Genomic DNA, 25284 nt, shown 5'->3' with positions numbered 1-25284 from the left:
TCCAAATCCAATCCAAATCCAATCCAAATCCAATCCAAATCCAATCCAAATCCAATCCAAATCCAATCCAAATCCAATCCAAATCCAATCCAAATCCAATCCAAATCCAATCCAAATCCAATCCAAATCCAATCCAATCCAATCCAAATCCAATCCAAATCCAATCCAAATCCAATCCAAATCCAATCCAAATCCAATCCAAATCCAATCCAAATCCAATCCAAATCCAATCCCAAATCCAATCCAAATCCAATCCAAATCCAATCCAAATCCAATCCAAATCCAATCCAAATCCAATCCAAATCCAATCCAAATCCAATCCAATCCAATCCAATCCAAATCCAATCCAAATCCATCCAATCCAATCCAATCCAATCCAAATCCAATCCAAATCCAATCCAAATCCAATCCAAATCCAATCCAAATCCAATCCAAATCCAATCCAAATCCAATCCAAATCCATCCAAATCCAATCCAAATCCAATCCAAATCCAATCCAAATCCAATCCAAATCCAATCCAAATCCAATCCAAATCCAATATTGTACGAACCGTTTCACTTTTTTACTCGCAGAAATTTATCGCATTATGTCCTTTGCAAGTGTGACAATCCTGGGAAGATTATTCCTACATCGTCGTCGGATGGAGTAATTAAGTCGGCGTAAGCAGTTTCTTTTGATTCGCTTATCTACTACATAACTACCCAACGCGACATTGGAACCATGTTGGGTCGATTGCGAGAAAACAAAATTGAATAAAAAGTTTCCCTTCCTCATCTGCTTTCGGTCGGCAACAAAAAATATGAATGGGATCTCCTTCATTCACGCTTTTCACTGAAAGACCAAACGGAACCGCAAACACGTGGAATGAGATGTTGGGATTCTCCATAGGATAATGAGACAGTGTAAGCGGAAGGTGATTTAATCATCTCTTGTTTAACTCGGAGCATTACCTTGTACGAACCGGGGGGACAGGGTCTGGAACAAACGGATTCTACCGGTCCCGCTGGTGAGGACTGCAAGCTCTGGGTGAAGATTAGCGATCCGTTGTTCCATTCTCCGACTGGGACGTAGTCGTAGCTCCCGTTGATGAACTGGAAGTTCATGACGTCGTACCTGTAAAGAATTGATAGGAACTAAGATAAAGCATGTTTGACACAAGTTTCTGTTCGAATTATTCAGGTAGAGAGCAGAATTGTGGACTATTTCAACTTCAAACAATTGGTTCATCGAAACGATTCGCAATCAATCTGAGGATGGCATCCGACAAAAACTGCGTCTGATGCAATCACTCAACGAATCGTAACATTCAGTAAATCAATCACTTTAGCCCAGCTATACAGAACCCATCAATGCAACAACAACGGATGGAAATCTTTCATAACCATGCAGAATTGAATCTTCCTCATTGGCAGAACGTTCTTCCCAGATCCACACCTTCGAAGACTACCAATCAGAAAGATCGATGACTGAACGAAATGTTTACTGATGCTCAGCGCTAATCCTGTCACTGTTTCCGAATATGATGTTATCTTTGCATGTAGAGATCTCTGGAACAGAGTGAGCCGAATGGTTGCGCTCGAAAGCCATCGTCAGTTGATGGAAACGATTTGGAAAAGAGTGCAGACATACATTTTTCATAACATTTCCGCAAGGATGCTGGCGAAACGGGCAACAACCCATAACCTCCCAAGTTATCATTCCGAACCACGTGATTGAATGAACGAGTGACTGACTGTGTCTTTGTCGATTGCGGTTTAGATGCTATGTGCTGATGCCTAAAACGCATATTGCTTCGATGGAGCGATTCTGAACGCCACTTTTGCAGGCCACAGACAAACAGACATAACAGAGATGAAATCTCCTACGTTCCATACCTCACAACCAGAAGCGCACGTCGTGTTTGACGTTTCACACTAGCAGCGCCCTCTGCAGGCCTTGTTGCACATAATCGTATTTCGTGGACCAAGGCTGATACTGGTACTGATGGTGTGAAGTGGGCGATTGATTTTCAAGAAAATCTTCCAAATTTTAAACGTAAACGTATGTTTGTCTGTGACAAAAGTGTGCTCGTTTTAAACTCGTTGAATCGAGAAGAGTGTTTCATCACCAAAAGGGGGGACCTTTATGTGCATTGAAGTTATGGTATTTTTCATCACAAGTAGTCACGGTGTGCAATGCATTTGTCTGTATTCGATTTATTCAAATCTTGTTTTTTTTTATTAGGTATTAAAGCATATTGAATGTGAAGTCTTGTCGAAAAGTACGATTTAGTAGGGTAGATATATCGGTATCCGCTATTTCAGTATATTTTCTTCTGCTTGGCATTAACGTCCCCACTGGGACAGAGCCGACTATTCAGCGTAGTGTCTAAGAGCACTTCCACAGTTATTCACTGAGAGCTTTCTTTGACTAAGTGGCCATTTTTGCATTCGTATATCGTGTGGCAGGTACGATGATACTCTATGTCCAGGGAAGTCAAGGCAATTTCCATTACGAAAAGATCCTGGACCGACCTGGAATCGAACCCAGACACCTTCAGCTTGGCTTTGCTTTGCAGCCTCGGACTCTAACCGCTCGCCTAAGGATAACGTCTTATATAATTTAAATTTACATGAATTTCATTAAAATGTAGACATGACATTTTGTCCACATAACTCATCGCATAAAGGAATTGATATGATGTCGGATCGAAACTATTAATTTTTCATTTACCCACAAATTAGTTTACCTTTGAACCGAAATATCATTGTTCGTAGCCTCCATTCTCCTTGCATCGAAAACGTGATTCGGAGAAAGCTCCATTGCAACAACCAGTGAAACACAAACAAAACAAATTTTCCCATTCGCCCCGTTCAGCCTTTCGGTCCAAATTCAGAAACGTGTCAACCCATTGGGCCTTATGCTTTTTAGATGGTAATAAAATCTATAACCTTACCTTCCGGGCGGATCGCCCCTATTGTCAAACTCCACAATGTCGCCTTCGTGCGAGAAGGAAACATTCATGAGGTAGTTCTGCACCGGTAACCGAAACGGAAGAAAGAAAGCAAAAGAGAGAATTTTATCAAAAGCGAAAATAGTTCCCCCCATCGCCACAAAGGTCGGCAATGGCTTTACAAGCGTAGGTAACATTTAGCAAATTCTTACGAAAAATTGCGTTCCATTGAAGGGGTACATGGCCGCACAGATGCCGCTGCTGTTCTGTCCGCACAAATCGCGCTGCAGTGCCTCCAGTGCCCGGGCCATCGTGTAGATCGCTTTGATAACGAAGCTCATCTTGGGCTCCTGCTTGTACCGGTCCGATAGCTTTTCCTTTCCTGGGTGGAAGATGGAGATGTGGAGAGAGATTTGTGGTTATATTTGCCTAGGTGAAACATAAATTCTATTGACTTATAATTTGGATCGAAGGATTCTGTTTGAAAACATTTTTGGAATGCGATAAATTGTTTTGCAAACTGATTCCATATCGATGATTGATGCTTGTATTTGATACCTGTATTTCAGATGCAAGCATCAATCATCGATATGAACATTAAAATTTATCTAAATATTGAACGTAATTCCTTGATTCAGATAATCACATCAAAATTATGTCAACTGGTGTGTTCAATTAATTAATTGCAACCTTAAACTTTGAAAGCCAATATAATACATCTGAATGTAGGTAATTTATCATTTAAGTTGAACTTTGTAATCCACCATTTTAGTAAATTTGCTTGCTGGACCATAATTTACAGGGGCCCAGATAACCGTAGCGCAAACGACCAGCTATTCAACAACACCATTATAGAACTTCTTCTGCTTAAATTGCCTACATTTCGATATTGGTTTTCAAAGTTTAACGTTGTAATTAATTGATTGAACACACCAGTTGATATAATGTTGATGAGATTTTCTAAATCAAGGGATCCACATTTTGTAGATAAGTAAATTTTGTATTTTAAAGTTATGTCGTGAAGAAACGATTACGTACACTGATAGAGATCAACCGAAGTACTGGTTTTGTATGCTATCCCCGATATAATAAGAGCTGTAGCAGTATACGATAAACAGGCGCGCACAATGTGCTGTAAATCATGATTGTTACAGAGAGCGTTAGGTGAGGGATTCTATCAATTTTGTCAGGATTTAATCCCTGGTTAACACACATATGAAGCTCTGGTTTCATGGTTGAAGAATAAGTATTTCTTCTTCGTGCTTAGACAAAAAAAAAAAATCTTGGGAATAGTCCAAAACAAAAAAATGACTTAATGCACCTCTTGATTTTTTCTCCCCGTCCGTAACGCTTTTTGCATAAAAAAAATGCATGAGTCGTAACGCTTCAGCCTATTTCCCCCTCCGCTTAAAGCGTCACGCGGGCGGCGCCTAAGAAACTTGTATCAAGCCTAAGATGAAATTCATCAAGCATAAGCCAAACATCATACTCAACATTCTACAAAATCACATCAATAGCTCAGTAGAGAGGAATCTACTCAAGTTGTTCTCAGGAATGAACAAAATTTAAAAATTATGGAAAGTCTCAAGAATATGAATGTTGAAAATACTTTTTACTTCATTCTACAGGAATCTCTCGAAGGTTTTTGGAAGAATTAATGAACTAATTAGGGTTTCTAATCCTAGGAAGAATTTCCCAGAAAATGAGATTTCCTGGTAAAAGCTTTCTGTTTTCCTGGATTTCCGTGATTCTCGGGAAGTTCTGTTTCATTCATCTATATTCAAATAAAAATCACACAATTCACTTTTCAGGTCATACCAACCAATGTCATCATTAAATCACTAGCTATATTTCAATGTTCATTTGTTGATTTTCGTAATCATGTAGTTATTAATGAAATGCATATTTTTTCGACGATACGATATGTCTTTCCACTACCTTGTGGCGGTTAAAGTGCGCCAAAGACTTTCCGTTGTGAACTACATTCGGTAGCGACGCCCTCCACGGTACAATCTGGAACGACTCAAGCTACCCGTAGTCGCAACTGACTACGCGCAAAGCCTTGAAGAAGCGTTGCCGAAAGAGGGAGAGCTAATCGAAGCCCCTATTGAGGACTGCTGGAGTAGTGTCAAAGCAGCCATTGACAACGCAGCGGAAGGTGCCATTGGGCTCGTGGAAGGAAATCGACGGAACGGTTGGTACGACGAGGAGTGTCAGACGGTTTTGCACGAGAAGAATGCAGTAGATCTGCTGCAGCAAGGCACCCGTCAAAACGTGGAACGATACAAACACAAGCGAAGACAGCAACCCATCTATTTCGGAAATGGAGACGGACGAACGTAAGGTGATTGAAAGGTGGAAGCAGCACTACGATGAACACCTTAATGGCACAGAGGATGAAGACCAAGGCAGCAGGAGGAAAGGCTTCATCAGTACGGCGGATGAGGGAGATGTGCCAACTCCCACAATAGGTGAAGTTGAGGATGCTATCAAACAGCTCAAGAACAACAAAGCAGCTGGAAAGGATGGTATTGGAGCGGAACTTATTAAAATGGGCCTGGACAGGTTGGCCACTTGTCTGCACCGATTGATAGCCAGGGTCTGGGATACAGAACAGCTATCGGAGGAGTGGAAGGAGGGAGTAATATACCCAATATACAAAAAGGGTGACAAGTTAGAATGTGAGAACTATCGAGCGATCACCATTCTTAACGCAGCCTACAGTATGGCCCATAAAAAATGCGAAAATCGTCATATCATGTTTTATGATAGTTTTTTTTTCATAGAAAATGTGAATGAACCATAAATATTGTTCATTACTTGTATTGTACAATCTATTTAGGCTCAGTTTTTCGCTTTGGACATGATTTTTATCTGTTACCTTCACCTTACCAGAGAGGAATTGGAAGCATACCTTCAATTTTTTTCATGCGGACATCGAGTTCAATATCTGTGTGATGAAAGCTTCTAAAACATCAACGATGACGTCAGCTTCTTCACAGGCCTTGTTTCCAGCATACGCCCATATCAAATGATAGAATTTGTTCATACCTGGGTCATTGGAAACTTAAACATATTTTCGAAAAAACGGCTCATTTTGGAGAGCTTTGATTGAACCTTCATATAAGTGTGAAAAGCGGCCTCGTTTTGCTCAAAACCTATGAGCTAGTATTAATATAAGTTGTCTCTAACCGAAGGAACAAATTTCGAAGCGACAAATTTCGAAGCGAAGTTATGTCAGAATACACTACAATAATCAGAAATTATATTCACTAGCAAAAACAATGAAAATAACGCTTGTGGATGCTATATTCACGTTCAAACAATTTTCGCATTTTTTATGGGCCATACTGTATAAAGTACTTTCCCAGATCATCTTCCGGCGTCTATCGCCACTGGCAAGCCGATTTGTGGGAAGTTGTCTGGCCGGTTTTGTGAACGGGCGATCGACGACAGACCAAATCTTTATGTTGCGGCAGATTCTCCAAGTGTCGCGAATATCAAGTCCCTACGCACCACCTATTCATCGATTTCAAAGCGGCCTAAGATACCATCGACCGCGAAGAGCTATGGAGAATTATGGACGAGAACGGTTTTCCCGGGAAACTGACTAGACTGATCAAAGCAACGATGGATAGTGTACAGTGCTGTGTGAAGATATCGGGTGCATTATCGGACCCGTTTGAAACACGCAAAGGACTTCGACAAGGCGATGGTCTTTCCTGCCTACTGTTCAATATTGCGCTAGAAGGTGTTATGAAACGGGCGGGCTTCAACATGCGGGGCACGATCTTCAATAAATCCAGTCAGTTCATCTGTTTTTTTTTGACAACGTGGACATTGTCGGAAGAACGTTCCAGATGGTTTCTGAAGAGTATACCAGGCTGAAACGTGAAGCAGACCGAGTTGGATTAAAGGTAAATACGTCGAAGATGAAATATCTGCTAGCTGGAGGAACCGAGCGTGATAGAGCTCGCATTTGCAGACGTGTGATGATCGACGGGGATGAGTTCGAGGTGGTGGACGAATTTGTCTACCTCGGATCATTGATAACGTCGGATAACAACTGCAGCAGAGAAATTCGAAGACGTATCATTGCTGGAAGTCGTGCTTACTACGGACTCCACAAGACCTTGCGGTCTGGTAAACTTAACCTCCGTACTAAGTGTACCATGTACAAGACGCTGATAAGAGCGGTAGTACTCTACGGGCATAAGAAGTGGACAATGCTCGAAGAGGACCTGCAAGTGCTAGGAGTTTTTGAACGACGTGTGCTTAGGACGATCTTTGGCGGAGTATGTGAGAACGGCGTATGGAGGAGAAGAATGAACCACGAGCTTGCGCAACTCAACGGTGAACCCAGTATCCAGAAAATCGCCAAAGCTGGAAGGGTACGATGGGCGGGACACGTTGTGAGAATGCCGGACTACAATCTCGCAAAAATGGTGTTCACCTCGAATCCGGCCGATATAAGACGAAGAGGAGCGCAACGAGCTAGGTGGTTTGACCAAGTGGAGCAGGATCTTGGAAGTGTGGGGCGATCGAGAAACTGGAGGTTAGCAGCCATGGATCGAGTTAGTTGGCGTAACATTGTGACGCAGGTTATGTCTTGAAGGACGTAGCGCCATCAAAAGTAAAAGTACGATATTTCTTTCCAATCCTTCCTAACAATCACAATTTCACAAGCCTCAGAATACTGGACAACATAACAGGAGAAAAGGAAAAATATTCATTATGTGGGTCTAACAAACAATGTCGAATCTCAATCAACATATGCCAATGATGGAAAGGTTTAGGTACAGAATCACTTATCGCGTAAGAAACTGGAGTTTGCGTTTAGTTTCTAATGATAAAGTCACAGAAATGACTCATCGGTACTTTAATGATTGTTCGTGATCAAACTTCACGAAACAGTTGTTTTCACAATTTTATTCACTATACGAACAAACGACAGGAGCTGATGCCGCAGTGTTTGCTTTAAAACATGACTTTATTATTGCCATCATTGCTAGGTTATTGTATTTTTTTAAATTTAAATTACGGCATGTGCTGTAATATCGCATAACATATTTTACGTTCGGAGTTTAGACGGAATGACACGGACAAGAATTTAGTTTAAATCCGATGTGTGTTGGAATGTAATAGATCACACATGATATAATAAAATATTGAAAAGCATGCTAAACAGCGATGGCAATTTTTGAATGTTTAGAATACGACACGGAAAAATCTCGCAGTTGCTACTCCGTTATTGCAAAATATATCTGTCCTTATACAGAAAACCGGGCTTTAGAAAATTTAACGATCAGTGACACACGAGCCATAGTTTTATCCCATTTGTCTGCCTGAATTCACACAACACGCATGACACATATTGTTCGTAGAAGATATTGAGCCACGAACGAAAGAAAGACACACCACACACTGTTTGGCGCCAATCACTGTGTTTCACCACTTATAACATTCGCTGATACACTCTCATTCTGATCAAAAAACAGTCGCGTTTTTTTTCCATTTCATTCACTACGTTTGCAATTAAAGGGGCGTTCGTTGATCCAATATATTATAATAAGGTTGCATTATCAGATAATATGAAAGTTATTACCAATTTTAAGCTAAATATAAATCACTCGGGCCCAGGGGCCCAGATAGCCGTAGCGGTAAACGCGCAGCTTTTCAGCAAGACCAAGCTGAGGGTCGTGGGTTCGAATCCCACCGGTCGAGGATCTTTTCGGGTTGGAAATTTTCTCGACTTCCCAGGGCATAGAGTATCTTCGTACCTGCCACACGATATACGCATACAAAAATGGTCATTGGCACAGTAAGCTCTCAGTGAATAACTGTAGAAGTGCTCATAAGAACACTAAGCTGAGAAGCAGGCTCTGTCCCAGTGGGGACGTAATGCCAGAAAGAAGAAGAATAAATCACTCGAATGGCTCGATACCGTTGTAGTCTGTGAGAGTTGCTGCTCTTGAACGCTCTCTCGTCACGAGCTAACGAGATAGTTAACAGCCATAGGGCTCTTCGATTGCGATGTGCCACGAACTGTTATGGTTCACGAACTGTTACATGATCGGCTTATGCGGATCATAATCCGATCTCTGCAGGAAACCAACTAATGCTACTCGAGAGCTCTAAATTTTAAAGCCAATAACTGCCTTGTCCTAACGTTCATCGGAAAAGAAAAGGAATGTTAGTAAGACCACCATTGTTACTAGAAACCGAGTATACCTCTGCATCTCCGTGGCTGGTCATGGAAAGTATATTCAGTCAGTAATATAAGAGATCGTCTATAAATGACGTAACATTTTAGGCGGAGAGAGGAGTTTGCGATTTTATGACGAATCGTGTATCAGGTACGGGAAAAATAGGCTACGATGGAGGAAGAGGTTGTCAAAAATTTGACAAAAAATGCTGTCATTTATGGATGTTCTTGGGAGTCACTTTTGGTGGGTGATTCGATCGCCTAACCGGATTCACGGTGAAACTTGATCACCATTTTGCACGTCGATTGATCCTGATTCTATCTCTTTATCCCGCAGGAGCCATTCACAGAATCAAACACTACTCTGTACTTTTATAGAAATTGTTCAAGGTATTCATGAAAGAAGCCAAAAAGAGAATTATCTGGACAAGTTTCTGTAAAAATCTTTGAGGAACTTTTGTTGGTTTTCCTGCAGGACTCTGTAAGATTTCCTGCAGATACCCTTTGACTAGCTATTGAAGTAATCGGTGGAAGAATTTTTTTTAGCAAGAATCTTTGAAAAATTCCGATGGAAGTACTAAAGGAAAGATATTTTTAAGAAAAGCCTTGGAAGAATTTACGGAAAAAAGTATTGCAGAGACTATTGAAAAAAAATCGGAAGGAAATCTCATAAACATTCTTTGATACTCGCAGATGAAATTCAATGGAAAAACTGTTACACAATTTCTACAGAAATTTTTAGAAGAACTACTGAAAGAATGCCTGAAGCAATTCATCGAGGAATTCCTACTAAAAATGCTTCTCAGAATTCATTAAGGAACTCCTCTAAGCATCAGAGATTGAATCCCGAGAAAATTGAGAGTATCATTCACTTTTCGCTCTGTTGCATACCGGTATCTACAACCGAAACGTAACGTGAGTCACGACCGCTTTACCTGCAGCACGACGAGAACAATGGGCAATCGGGGAGAGATAGATGAGTGTGTATATTGGTCAGTTTAGATCTATTCTTCGATGTTTAACTCGCGGTTTCTCAGAAAGCGGAAGGAATACTTAATGTAAGCCTGTAATATTAGTGTAACCTTCATACCATAATAATGAAATTCAATAAATTCCAGCCTAAAAGCTAGAGAACATTCAACATGCTAAAAGGACAGTTTTCTTCCCCAGGAAACCCACATTTCAAACAGCTCTCTGCAACAATCATGATCCGCAACACACAATGAGAGTCTGTTTGTCATTTTCTGTTAGAGCTCTGTTCAGATTGGGGGATAACAGTGCATGATAGACCCCATCAAAACAAGCTCCATACCTGTGGGACACTATTGCTATCGGATGTTCTGGGAGTGTTTATCATTCCAGTAAAATAAAATACTACCCCCAATGATAAATAAGGTTGAAAAGAGAGTTTTATCATTGTTGCATGTTCATCAGCTTGTTAAATACAACTTGCGAAACATTGCCGATCATGGACAGAGGAGATGTTTTTCTTCGCTTGCTTTGATCGTGCTTCAAAATCAAATGAGAACGAATTCTGCAACGCTAAATTAAGTTTATTTTGATGCACATGTTTGGAGCATTAAAATAAACCTAAATTTCAACGACCAATCCATTATTTTTCAATTGAATTCACTTTAAATTTACACGATCACGTAATATTCAACCATTTTTGATTGAGAATCGAATGTATGGTCATTTAAGTTTACATGATGCTGTAACAACAGACGAATTTGATCTATTTTTACAGTAGACATAAGTTTACATCACATTGAAAATTAAATATTTTTTCTGTGTAATAAAAGATGCAGTTAAATAACAAAGGATAACAAATTCTACAATGCATTTATTACAGTCAATTACATATTTTGGTCTACAGGAATTTAAAATGATATAGGATCACCATTTGTCTCCAAAAAAAACCATTTGTAACAAATCAATCAAAAGGTTTTCTATCACTGTCTATTTGTTCAACCAAAGCTTTCAATCAATGTTCATAAGGAAAAATATAACTCAAAAACATTGATTTTTGTATTCCAATGAATACTTGATCAGCTGCATCAGCATTACGGTGCGGTTTATTTTTAAATGTTCTTCATTCCAAAAAATCGTGCGCTCTTCTGAATTCAAAACATATAACAAGGGAAATCTCAAAATTTTGAACAAAAAATATTAACATTTATATAAACTTTAAAATCATTCTCAGTATCATCTTCATCAAAATTAAGATTATGAAAAAATTGTGGAACATCAAAATTGTGTAAAATAAAAGCAGTTTCCTCCAAATGTTTCGGTATTTTACAAACAAGATCGTTGATTCACCATAACTCCATGAATACTCAACCGATTTAAAATATTTTAACACGCTTTTGTACACAAGACATTAATTATTAAAATTGTTAACTTTGGTCACTACAATTCTAAAACACAGATTTTCTCTATGGTACGGTTAAATGAGATCCTCAACATGTTCGTTCTTCTTTAAAATCAACAAGCCATGAGTAGTCTATGGAGAAAATGAGAAAAAAAAGCAAATCCTTCCTTGTCGGTTGTGGGCTGCCGAGTTGTCCCCTGACGAAGGTTTTCATCTCTTCTATGAACATAAATATCAATTAAATGGCCGTCGGCGATGCAGAATTGTGAACTTGCATGACCCGCCAGAGCCTTGGTGATCCAAAGCCAGACGTGTTGATGCACTACTATCTGTATGAAGTATCGGTATGAAGTCGTATCAGTTATTCAAAAGCGTGTTGTTTGACATCTTTTCATCTCGCTGGAACGGATGAAGTATGGTTAAAGATGTGACATTGGGTGGTTCACGGTGCATTCTTTCGGGAGCTTAGTGACGATGCGGTCCAAAGGATTGCGTTTTTCTGATTCACTTTCCTCATTCATCATTTATGTTCCTTCGGGATAAGGTTCTGTTTCCTGTGTGGAAAACGCGCTAATTTATTCCAGCCGTCATAACGAGTCAGATGCGTTTGCAATCTTTCGGATTTTTACTAGGTTATTTTCATTTCAACCCTTTGATTGCCAGGATACCATTTGAGTGAATTTGGACAGTTTGAAAAGGTCGCCGTCGTTTAAATATACTAAGCGAGGTGGGGAAGTTCAGGTCCCGAATGTATCAAATTCAATTGACCAACTTGCTGCATTTGAGTGGAACTTGAGCTTCACCATAATCCAGTTTCACTTCAATATTATGCCCTGCTCTGGGCTTGACTTTTGTCAACCAACAAACATTGAACAACTTGCCCTGAAGCGACAGTCGTTTTTTGGTTTAACATTTTTTCCAAGCAGAAGCATTGGTTCGCTTTGTTTCAACGAATTTCCAACCTTCCGTTCGCATAAAAAGAGGAATCCTATTCAAATTACTACTGCTTTCGCCAGTAGGTCGCACTTTTCCGGGTTTGACCGGGATCAACGGATGTATCTACTGTCTGCTACCGAGAAAGAAGCCCAGATTCATTCCAAAATAACACAACGAACTGGCGTTTCGTTCTACCGTCCGGCAGTTCCACGTGCATAGTTATGGAAATGGGTTAAACACTGATGAATAACCTGTATACTGAAGTTACAACTCGACATTCCAGTCATGGGAAGGGGTTTCAGATGTTCCCTCGGGGCTGTTTGTGACCAGCCACTCTGCTCCTTTGTGCCACATTGCCGATCCATGTGTGTGTTTCTTACTATCCCTATCTATATATGGGTCACGTAACTTTCACCACATCCGACAGGCAACAACGAGATGCATTGCAAAGTTCATGCTTCATGATTGAAGCTGCTAGCGGCATGATACCTTTCGTGTTGCATTTGTCCTCATCGCTCAGTTCGAATGCTGCTGAAGCGAATCGGCATTGGAATGATATTGTAAGGATATTTTTGCGTAAAATATACGTATTTCTTTATGTTTGAAACGAATTTCAAACAGCTGTACAAAAAAATTCATTTAAAATGTTCATTTGACTCTTTCACATGAATTTGATGACCAAAACCTTCTTTTTAACTGAAGAATTACATCAAAAATTTCTGAACTGTCAATTCATAAAATGTGCTGTCGTTTCTTGCAAGACAAGATTCCATAGAAAATTGTTTATAAATGACCAATCATACATCTCTTGTTTATTTCCTAAAATTAATTTCAAAGGCTAATGAGGTTGGCTTTCTCGTTAATTCTCAATAATGTTTGTGATTTTCTAGTGTGCAACCAACTTGTTGCATACTTCAAGGAGTTTAATGCATATTTAATTTAAACGAATAAGGTATGCATAAAGAAACTATGTAAATTCTGTTGAAACGATATGAAGAAAAGGTTTTGCGCCCATTTGAAGAAGACTCTAATGTTGATCTTCTCAAATGGGCTTTTCCCAATATAGAAGAAGATAGAGGGCCTTAAAGTATGCAACTAATAGGTTTTAAGCTATAAAATGATAAATTTTTCAAAATGGACGGTTGAATAGAAAATCATGTTTTGTGAATGAATTTTCTTCTGTTTCATTAAAATTTTTATCATGACTCATTTGATGATTTGTTGAAAATTATTTGTTTTGAACTTTGTTCGATATGCTTACCGGTACAAAAAGGTTTCCCTTCGTCGGAATGATTTGTCTCTAGAGGGTTTGCATCGTTGGTCGGAAGAGTACAGTTGAATCGGACCTGGAAAAGGAAATGAAAGCAAACATATTACACCAAAATTGAAAATAATCAAATTTTCCCACTTGTTTGTGGTGTATGCAAAATATTTATATAGTTTTACTAGTTTTCTTGTTAAACCTTTTAAAGTTTCTAAAATCTAACGTCCAATGTGCACCGGACTGTTCTGCCCATAAACGCATTATTGTCTCATGTGCATAGGAAATACAGCAAACATGGGACTGACATGCGTTTATGGGCAATCACTGCTAACACTGGTAATGTGATCGTTTTTCCCGTTTACCATTCCAAACATTTCGATCAACTCGTGGCATACAAACTACCTCTCATTCGTAAAAATAAAGAGATGGAAGATAGGGTTTCGTTCTACTTTGTCGTAAGCGCTATTATTCGTCGTATCAAACTTAAAATGTCTCATTACGGCGGATATTTCAACTTACCTGCAACATAAATTCATTTTCCAAGTGTAATTTTGTGAAAGTTGTTATGGTTCGTACACTTGTACACCAAATATGCAATAAAATTACTGTATTTCGATAAATAACTTCAGTTCAATTATCCACTTTGCACTTTTTTACCATAATCGCATGGACGAACACGTTTTGAGATTGAGAGAAATGCTTAGCGATCGACACCAGTCAACCACTTTATGATGCAAGTTTCTTCCCGTCCCCCTGTGTGACTTACTTTGCCGGGAACTTTTTTCAATATGGAAAACCTTCGTACTTCTTCACTGAAGGATTTCATTCCAATCACACGCCGAAAAAGTTCTACAGTTCACGAAATTTTATTAAATTTCCTCAACGACCGCGTAAAATTGAGAATGTAAACAAAGTTCAATCCGTCGTACTGAGGCTGTGAACCGTTTCACCAGTTCGTTTAACTTTTAGTTAAACAGCTCGATAGTTATTTCCTCTCCGGTTAGAAATAACCCTGCTCTGGAGCATGGTTAAACTTGACAGTTCGAAAGTTATTTTTTGCTCCCGTGAATTTGAGAATAACTAACCATCTGTCAACTTTGTTCTGAAATAACTACTCGACTGTCAAAGCTGACTGCGATGTTCAATTTAACCATTTGAGGGGAAAATAACTATCGAAATGTCAAATTTTAACTAATAGTTAAACGAACTGGTGAAACGGTTCACAGCCTGAGAAAAAAAGCTTGTGCCCATCAATGTGTGCGCGATGCAAGGCGTAAAAAACAGGTTCCTTTGATTGTGTTGTTTTTGCTGCACTGTGATGACATTTGCTCGGTCAAAAGCAATTGTGTTGATATATATGAGGTGAATTTTGATGGCGAACAATGAATTTTAAAGGAAGGAAATAATATATTTCATCATGCTGAAGGAATGGAGGGAGATGCCCGTAGATCTATGTATTCTAGTAAAACATTTTATAATAGCGCGTATAATAAATAAATAAAAGACCGACCGGGTTCAATTATTTATTTGGTTGGTGTTACATCAATTAATTTGATAAAACCTCGTTAACGATGTTATGCCAATTTACTCGGTCCATGGCTATGTCCCTCCAACTTCGATTTCGGCCCACGCTCTCCAAATCTTGTTACACCTGATCAAGCCACCTCGCTCGCTGTGCTCCCCGCCTTCTTGTGCCAACCGGATTCGACGCGAACACCATCTTTGCAGGACTGTTGTCCGGTAGGCTTGCAATATGCCCTGCCCAGCGCACCCTTCCGGCTTTCGTGCCCCTTCTGGATACTGGGTTCGCCGTAGAGCCTAGCGAGCTCGTGGTTCATTCTCTGCCGCCACACACCGTTCTCCTGCACTCCGCCGAAGACCGTCCTAAGCACCCTTCGTTCGAACACTCCAAGTGCTTGCAGGTCCTCTTCCAGCATGGTCCATTCTTCATGCCCATAGAGGACCACCGGTCTCATTTACTTATTTATTTATTTATTTTATTATAGACGCTTTAACCATATAGGTCGTTCGCGTTTTTATTTATTGACAATTTTATTATTATCACATGAATGTGGATTACAACAACTTGTTCAAATGTATTGCTTTTATAAATCTTATTATTTTATCTTCGTGTTGTTTATCATTTTGTAACAAACTGTTCAATGTTCCATTAATTCCTATAGCTTTTTTACATCTATTATATTTTTTACAGTCTAATATGTACATGTTAAATAGTAAGTTTTCAGTTGCATGAGGAACAAATTGGAAAATCTGAATACGGAGTAAACAGATAATCGTGAGTTATGCGTGAATGACCTATTCTGATCCTAGTTAATATATTTTGTTCATATTGGTTAGTTTGATCAGTCCATTGATAGACTGTTTCTTTAATAGTGTTAAGTTGTGTACCAGGATTAGATCCATTCTTGTTGTTTTTTTAATAAATAGCTTAGCGTCTTTCCCAGGAAGCTCTTCCCCAGCACAATCAGCAGCCTTAACATTTTTGGATAATTTGTCAGCCATTTCAATTCCCCAATATACCGGCATGTCCAGGAAGCCAAGCCAACCTTATTTCCTTAGTTTTGATGTTTTGATGTCCTGATGTTTTGAAAGTCCACATTCTAATGCCCTGATGCAACTAGCACTGTAGGTAAAATTCACATTTTTTTTTGTTTTTAGGAGCACTTGATATGGCCGATTTGATTGCCATTTTTTCAGACGAAAAAAAAACGAACATTCATTATGAAGTCGACCTTTTTCCATAAAACCAGTTGAAAAGACTCCGTACCCTGTTTTACCGCTTCCATTTGAACCATCAGTGAAAATTTTGTAATGCAACCGATATTTGTTGTTAACAATTTCATTAAAATATGCCTGTGCCTTAGCGGCACAACCTCCTGTTTTCACTACCTTACTCATAGAGCAGTCAGATTTTGGAAACTCAAAATCCCATTTTTGAGCACCCCAATGAAATAGTGGAGGTACTTTAGGAAAATCTTGTCCTCTAATTGATTCATATGAGGTTTTGGCTCTTTGTATCAATACAAGGTCTTCAGATGTACGTCCAAGTTCCATCATTCTTAAAGCTGCACAAGGTGTCCACTTTATAAAATGAACAGTCCTTAGTACCACGATTATTCTATGGATATTCGATCACCAGCAGAAAAAAAGACAAGGTCCTGGCAATACTTAAACCTATATATAACAAAGCTATACGATTAGCTTCTGGAGCGTTCGCAACTAGCCCTACTGCAGCAATATGTTGTGAATCGGGCCAGCCTCCTTTTGAATACCTGGCTCTTTTGATAGAATCTCACCTACCGTAATTTCGGGTGAAATTGATCATTTTTCACGATTTTTCTAGTCTGTTTTCTATAATGTTAACAATGCCAAACAACTAAATGCTAAATGTCATTTTAGTGTTAACAAATCCCTCTAAAATAAAAAATCTGAGGATCTCATTTCGGGGTGAAATTGATCACTTGTCAATGCCATTATTGTTAGTTTCCAAAACAACTCTGTATGATAAATTTGAGCTCCCTGAGTCCGAATATGCTTGTAAAATTCTAAACAATGCAATATTTATATAAATTACGAATAGTTAAATTTTAAGAATTACGCGGAAAACGCCTAAATGTACCGTCAAACGGGGTAACTTGCAACACTTTTCAACTTCAAATCTATTTGGATGAAAATTTTAATGACTTAGATGAACCAAATACAATCTTGTATTCTAATCGCTACGTAAAGAATGCCATGTGGTATTTATTTTATTAAAATTTGTTTTCCTGGGATCAGGAGAGGCTGAAAATATGCTTTTTTCATGCTACCTCTGATGTGGGGTAACATGCAACACACAATACAGACTGAAGTTTACTATCAAAAATGTTATCAACATCGTTTTTTAAATCATTAAATTATTAACTGCAGTAAAAACATGACAATAAACAGAAACTAGGTATCATCATTTTTGAAAAATCATTATTTTTGATTGAACTATGAGTATTGACCATATCCGATTAAAAAATCGATTGATTTTGTACTTTATTTGTTCCACAAGTGGAAATTTTTAGCAAATCAAAAGTCTTGACGGCTAGTAGAAAGCCATTTAAAAGTTTTAGTGCTAATTTTTATTCAACTGCAATGGTTTGGAGGTTTTGCTTCACATAAGATATTTTTCATTCATGTTACCAAAGCAACGTATCATATATTGATCGCATGTCTTGAAATGGCCGCTGTTGGTCATTGAAAATAGCTATATTTATATTTCAGGCAAAAAGTTCATAATGACAGATCTGCAAGTTACATTTGAAACATATTTTTAAAATTAATCATAGTTTTCACGAATAAAAAATAATAAATTCCAATAATAATGCGATTAATGTTACTTTTTTCTACCAAACGTGTAATAAGTTGGTTGAGGTTTAACAATTTTAATGTAATTCTACAAATAAATGGTCAATCTTGCTTTTTCATGTGTTTTTGATGACAAGCGGCAGAAAACATCTTGCCATCGAGATTAAAATTGCTGTTGCAAGTTACCCCACAAGGGTAGTCAAAAACGTTTTCAATTATTTTCAGTGTATAATCGTGAAATTACCAAAACTTTTTTATAGTGCTTTTGCACACTATTAAATACTGTAGCGAAAAGCAAATACCTAGAATAATATTTATAACCCGTTTGTATGGTACTAGGAACGATTTTGCGCCTTGTTTTTATACGATCAAACGTGTGATATAATTTTCTCCTCCAGCAAACCAACCAAAGTAGAAATAATACCAAAATCCTCACCAAAACCCCTGTTTTTATACCTAAAGTCATTGACCGGTGTAACAAATTAGGACAATTTAACTTAATGGTTTAGAAAACGTAAATTCAGTTACATGTCGTTGTGTTGCAAGTTTCACCCCTATTGCAAGTTACCCCGTTTGACGGTATGCAATTTCCTAAGGAATTCAATGATATCTAACAGAAATTCAATTATTTCAACCATATGAGCTAATTGGTACAAGTTTTGGTGATGAAATCTGGTTTGGGGATATATCTCAAGCATTCTCACAAACTTTCAGGTTTATACCATGTTCAAATCCTTGCTTATAAATAGAAGTTCATAGGTGTTTGTCAATACTGTACCGTGCATGATTTTGAAATTTTACGTTATTTTCATACTAATAAACATTCTTTAACGAAAAAAACTTCACAACACACAATTCGACAATAGTTACGACAAGCAACGTTCATTTACTGCAGCTTACATTGATATTTGTGCTCTATTACGAATAAATAAAATCGTGTGATACGATGATCAATTTCACCCTTCTGATCAATTACACCCGATTTTACGGTACTGTATCTTTTTAATTTATCAATGAAATTTCAATTGGTTTTCTGTACATCGTTCGACTAGTATTGTACAACGTTGTAATAAAAAAATATTCTCCAAAATAATTTGATTGTACACAAATATGGAACAACGTTTAGAACGGGCAATTTTTTGAGGTTGTCAAAATCAATGATTGTTAGAAATTGGCTGGAAAATTCGTCAATCTATATTTTTAATTAAAAAAAAGGCTTGTTCTTCGAAAGCAACATCAATCAGAAGCCTGATGGAAACAATCAAGTTATTTTTGGAGCAACAATTTTACAGATATAATAAAATTATTGTTTCCCGATATTTTTGGAGAAACATATTTTAAATTTGAATGGAACTGATATGAGTAGAATTTCTTTGGTTTAAAGTACGCCCAGACGTAAGTGGTAATATAGTATTGATATTAAAAATAACTTACGCCTTCATAGAGTTACTTAATTAGTCTCCACGTCACATTTTAAGCACAATAGTAAAACAATTGCTTTATTTTTAGCAGACCTTTCAAAGCACAATGACAATCATCAAAACTGGCAACACTGTTGCAACAAAATCGATTTTATTTTGCACATATTATTTTCATAATATGTTATTCTGAGATCACCAATTCAAATATTTGGAGAAAAACGTTCACGATTTGCTGTAAATCGATAAATATGCGTACATGATTTTAAAAGTATGAGACTTTTTAGTAAAACAACCATAAAGAGTAAAATTTTATACATAAGACTGCGGTTTAAACTCACGATTTAGCACTCGTTTATACAAATATAGTTTTTTTAGTAATCTAAACTCTACACTTTTTTATATTAAACTTTGGGAGGGATTATTAGAGTATGTTTAAAACTACAAATGAACTTTAACACTTCACTTTTTGCAAGAAAATAAAATACTAAAATCACTAAGGTGAGCAAATACCTTTAAACTCTAATATGTGTTGCTTATCTTGACAGATAGGCCTATTTCGTCTGCGACTTACAGACTTCTTCAGTGTCGAGTGCTCGACTTGAAGAGAACATCGCATGGATCTATTATTTATACTAGAAAAAGTGTGTGGGTATGTTAGAACTAGATTCTACCTGTAATCGTATACAGGAGGTCATTTTTTAATTGTGTACCGAATCAAATGAAAGGATTGTCAAAATTACAAATTCCTGCTTGTTTTGGCAGGTGGTCAATCAATGTGTTTATGTATTGTGTGTGTGAAGGTTAGGTATAAGTCTAAACAGCCAAGAGTACCCATTTCCTTGATCTTTGTTTAGTAATTTTTTGTGGTTTTGTTTGAAAATTTCTATGCTTTCCGCTACGTCAAGCTTCCAAGGATTTGAAATATGTCGTAAGAGTTTGATATTTTTTGTGTTAAGGAAATGTTGTTCATTGTAAATATGTTCTGCAACTTTTGATTTGAAATGGTGTACATGTCCTTTTTCTGTGTCTTTGTGTGCTTTAGTAACTTCTGCTACGTGTTCTTTAAAACGTGTATTGAGAGTCCGTTTTGTTTGTCCTATGTAAATTTTATTGCAGTGGTCGCATGTAATTTGGTAAACGCCTGATTCATATAAACTGTCAATTGGGTCTTTTGTTGAACCTAGGAGAGTTCGGAGTTGGTTGTTTCTACTGGTAAAAACTAACTCGAAACCAAACTTTCGTAGGATTGGGCGTAGTTTTTTTGTTTCATCGTTGTAATTGACGGCTATATGTTTGAGTGTTGGTTGTTCTTGTGTCAGAGTAGTAAGTGAACGTTTGTATTGTTCTCGTGTTCTTTTGTCGATGAGTTGTTGTATTGTTTGTCTTGTGTAACCGTTTAATTGTCCTGTTTCAAAAATGTAGTTAAGTTCCTTTCTTCTACCAGTTTCACTGAGGGGGATTGTTAGCATTCGATGTATCATGTGATTGAAGGAAGACATTTTGTGTTGGTGTGAGTGATTTGATGTGTTTGGAATAATACGTTGAGTGTTAGTTGGTTTTCTATAGATTTCAAATGTAAGTGATGAGTGTTCCTTTACAATAAGTAAGTCCAAGAAAGGCAATTTGTTATCCTGTTCCACTTCGTAAGTAAATTCAATGTTTTTGTGAGCCTTATTAATTGTTTCTAAAGTTTGGGGTAAGATGTGTTTTTTAACTATGCTGAAAACATCATCAACGTAACGCCACCAGATTTCAGGGAGCTGGTTTTTATCTTCTAATCGTTTCTCTAAATTTGCCATAAAAATCTCACTTAAAAATGGAGAAAGAGGGTTTCCCATTGGGGCTCCATTTAACTGTTTATATGTTTCATCTCTAAAGGAAAAATAGTTTTCTTCCATGCAAAGTTTAGTTAATTTAATGTATGTACGTACTTGTTTTATCCAATCTGTGCCTTCATATTGACTAAGTAGCCAATCTTCTAATAGGCTTATGGCCTCTTTAACAGGAATGCTAGGGAATAAAGATTTGACATCGAAAGAAACCAAAACTTCATCATCGGCTATTTTTAAATTTTCAATTACTTCTGTAAAATGTTTGGAATTTTTAACTGTTTTACTATGAAACTGTTTTGGAAAATTTTGGAATTTCTGGACTAAATACTTTGCAATCTTGTGGGTGGGTGATCCAATAGCTGAAACAATCTCACGCATTTCATTACCAGGTTTATGAACTTTAGGAAGTCCTTTAATTCTTGGTAATGAAGGGTTCGATTCTTTCAGAGAGTTTACAACATTACCCAAAACCGGTTTTGCTTCTTTTAACGCTTTGTCAACACGTCTTATCATTCCTGGAAGAGGATCTGTTCTTTGAATACGGTAAGGTCCATGTTTAATTTTGTTCTGCATTATTTCTTCGTATTTAGATTTATCAAGAATTACAGTAGAATTACCTTTATCTGCTCTTAAATAGAAAACCGGTTTTGTGTTGAGTTGTTTGATTATGTTGTGTTCTTTGTTTTGGGGTGTAGTGTTCGTGTTGCGGATGATGTTGGCGGTGTGTGTTCTGATTTCCTGTATTTGTGAAGTCTGTAAATTATTATTGTTGATTGCTGTTTCAATGTCTATGACTGTTTGTGTCGTGTCAGGTTTTTTTGGTATAGCGTAGGTCAGTCCTTTGTTGAGTAGGGTCAATTGTTCATCTGTGAATTGTTCAGATGAACGATCAACCACTATTCCATCTATGTTATGTATGTTAGGTCTTTGAGAAGGGCGTGAAAACTTTGGATTTTGATACTTTAATTTATTAAATTTTTCTGATAAAGATTTACGTTTTCTTTCTGATTCACAAAATTCTGCTATTTTTACTTTAGTTAGGAAAATTTGAAAATTATCTTGAAATTCTTTTGCTAATTTTAGATGTAGAGAATAGCATTCCAAAGTTTTCACGTTAATTCTACCGTAGAGTGCCTTTATTGATCGTCTCAATAATTGCATCTCTATGTCTTTAATTATGTCCGGGTTCTTAGCTGTTTTGACAATTACCTTATGACTTACGGGTGTAAGCCTGTGTTTTTTACATTGCTTTAGAAAAGCAATGTCCTTGTATAATCCAGCGATGCTTTTCTTCAACTCGATGAACTTGTTGCACTCCCGGGGCTTGGTTGCCATTTTCACTACACTTTTTTATATTAAACTTTGGGAGGGATTATTAGAGTATGTTTAAAACTACAAATGAACTTTAACACTTCACTTTTTGCAAGAAAATAAAATACTAAAATAAAAGGTATTTGCTCACCTTAGTGATTTTAGTATTTTATTTTCTTGCAAAAAGTGAAGTGTTAAAGTTCATTTGTAGTTTTAATCTAAACTCGTTTTGAACACGCTTTTTACTTTTCTCTTTTTTTCTGGGAGTGAAAGGATGGTGTATCAGCAAATTTGGGCATAAATAGATAAATCGCTAATGTTACCTAATGTCAGTGAATGGTGGAATATAATTCATTTTTTTAAAGCTACACCTTTAGTAGAATAGCAAAGGATACAAACATACAATTTGTTCATTAAAATGAGGATTTTTGTTTTGCGAAATATAGTGTTAAACTTTGGTAATGAGCTTTTCTTAAGAGTCTCTTTTCGTCTCTTTTCTTATTTGTTGTCTATAGCATTCTAGATTGTGGTCTATAGCATTCTAGATTGTGGTTTTAAGAAAGAGTTTTCGCTTAGAGATGATAAGTTTGTACTTATATTGAAGTTGTACCGTATTTGGAACATTTATTTGAATTTCTCCATAGTAATTTCCATATCTAGTAATTTCCATAGTAATTTCCATATCTTTCTGAGGATACCTTTAAACCACCACATATAATTGATGGAACTTTATTTTCAACACAACGAATGAAGATATTTGAAATGTTTTCGTAATTTCTACCGCCCTACTTTCTACCCGCCTAAAACGCGAAACAGATAAATCGATATTAACTAGCAAGAAAGCTTAAAAGAAGAAGCTCAAGCTTAATCGTTAACTATTTGCTCAGTTAAGTGCCTTCGAAAACGCTATTTGGGACACAACTCGGAAACTGTGACGGACATCTTTGAATTCCGATGTATTTCACCTTAATCGGTTTCTTTAATTGCTAATTTTCAACCGTAGAGAAAAGTGGGAAAAAAGTTCGAGTGTGGTAAAAGTATCTTTTTTAAGATTTCTAGCTGAATTCAAAACAAATGTTACAAATGTCATAGTTGTTCGAATGCTATTTAATTATAATTCCTATAGGAAACTTTCACTCTAAATGTTAGAAAAATCGATTAAGGATTGGTAAATTAATGGCTACTTGTTGATTTTAATCAAGAAAATTGTAATTTTCGGCCATGATGTAAAGCCATTCCTAGGCCTATTATAAGGTGTATTATTTTTTGCAGAAATGCTTGGAAACCATTTTTGGCCCCTAGTGGACCCACTATGTTCTAAACAGCGGAGAAAAAGTTCGTCGAAAACAATGCAAATTGCCTAAAATACACACATTTTCTTTGAATTTAGCGAAACATGCCTGATCGTGCAAAAAAGTCACCAAAATTTCAGATTTTCCCTCAGTTTCGCGAAAAACTGCTATTTTCAGGCATATTACAATTAACCAATGAGTATTTTGGATGAAAATTTAGTGTGCAGTTCTCTGCAAACATAGGTTTATGACTGGTCTAAAGTTTGCATGTCATAAAAGTATCGATATTTTGTGTTTAAATGAGCGAACTTTTGCCCCACACTAGTTTCAGACAATCAATTTTGAACTGTTTTAACTAAAAATGCATTGAAACAAGTTCGTTCAAAATTTTTTTTGACAAATATTTTGAAGGTTTACTTTGTGTTATTTATTACTTTCCAAATGTTAACTTTTTCTTTAAATATTGATTATTTCGCTAAGTTAGAACTTTTGCACCGCCCTACTCTATCTATGTTACTATATGAGTGTTGCTAACCCTTAAGCATATCTATTTCTCTTCAAAAGTATATTCTTATCTCTCAATTAAAATGTTAATCTCGAAATTATAAATTGATATTCGAAAAAAATGTCAATCTGTGGAAAAATCCCGGAATCAAACGAACAACCGGTAGTCGATAAAGGTTATCATCTGTCCGCCAAAAAGGTGATTAAAATAATCGCTTCCATTCATGATACATCGCCCCCAACATCGGAAACCGAATAGGCCGAGTCCGTTTCCCGGTCGGCTGGGATCACAGAAACAAAAGATTTTTCCTTGCTGCTTCATCAAAACTCGCACTCCGTGTCTTTTGTCTCTGTCGAATGCGACGAACAAGAAACAGATATTCAATTAACGAAACACAATAAGCCTACCGAGCGATGAGTGGCTCTTCAAACTGAGAAAGGGACCTACAGTATTGGGCTATACAATTGCAACTCTTTGATTTTCCTTACAAAATGGTAAACTTAAGAGGGTTAGATCTGAGTTATTTATAGACTGATTTGAATAACATTTTCATAGTTTTTTGACTTTCATTGAGTTGCTACATGAAATTTTGGGTGATTTTTCCAATCACGAGTTCAAAAGCAATACAGGTTTGACTGAAGTGATGAATCTTTGACACAATTTGTTCAAATAGTTTTGAGAATAATTTAAAAGTTATTGCTGCAAGAATCTTGATTGTTTCTCATAACGCTTATTAGTTATGATGCTGGCTCGTTCCTATGAAGTTTGATGTTTTTGATAATTATATTATTCTTAAAACATTATATGATATTATTCAAACAATCAACCGATAGCGATTTCAAAAATTTAATAATTTTT

General features: G+C 37.0%; 1 protein-coding gene across 1 annotated transcript in view; it reads right to left on the bottom strand.

The window, feature by feature from the left end:
* LOC23687488 (metabotropic glutamate receptor 1) overlaps nucleotides 1-25284 on the bottom strand; it is an 85952-nt gene that overhangs the window by 28002 nt on the left and 32666 nt on the right. The window contains exons 6-9 of the mRNA XM_021841098.1: nucleotides 13707-13791; nucleotides 3146-3315; nucleotides 2937-3013; nucleotides 952-1114 (exon numbers count right to left, since the gene is read on the bottom strand). Of these exons, the coding sequence (XP_021696790.1) occupies nucleotides 952-1114; nucleotides 2937-3013; nucleotides 3146-3315; nucleotides 13707-13791 (495 nt within the window). The remainder of the gene's footprint in view (nucleotides 1-951; nucleotides 1115-2936; nucleotides 3014-3145; nucleotides 3316-13706; nucleotides 13792-25284) is intronic.

The sequence above is a fragment of the Aedes aegypti genome, chromosome 1, assembly GCF_002204515.2.
Source record: "Aedes aegypti strain LVP_AGWG chromosome 1, AaegL5.0 Primary Assembly, whole genome shotgun sequence".
In the NCBI taxonomy this organism is placed as follows: domain Eukaryota; kingdom Metazoa; phylum Arthropoda; class Insecta; order Diptera; family Culicidae; genus Aedes; species Aedes aegypti.
This window is presented reverse-complemented; position numbering and strand designations above follow the sequence as displayed.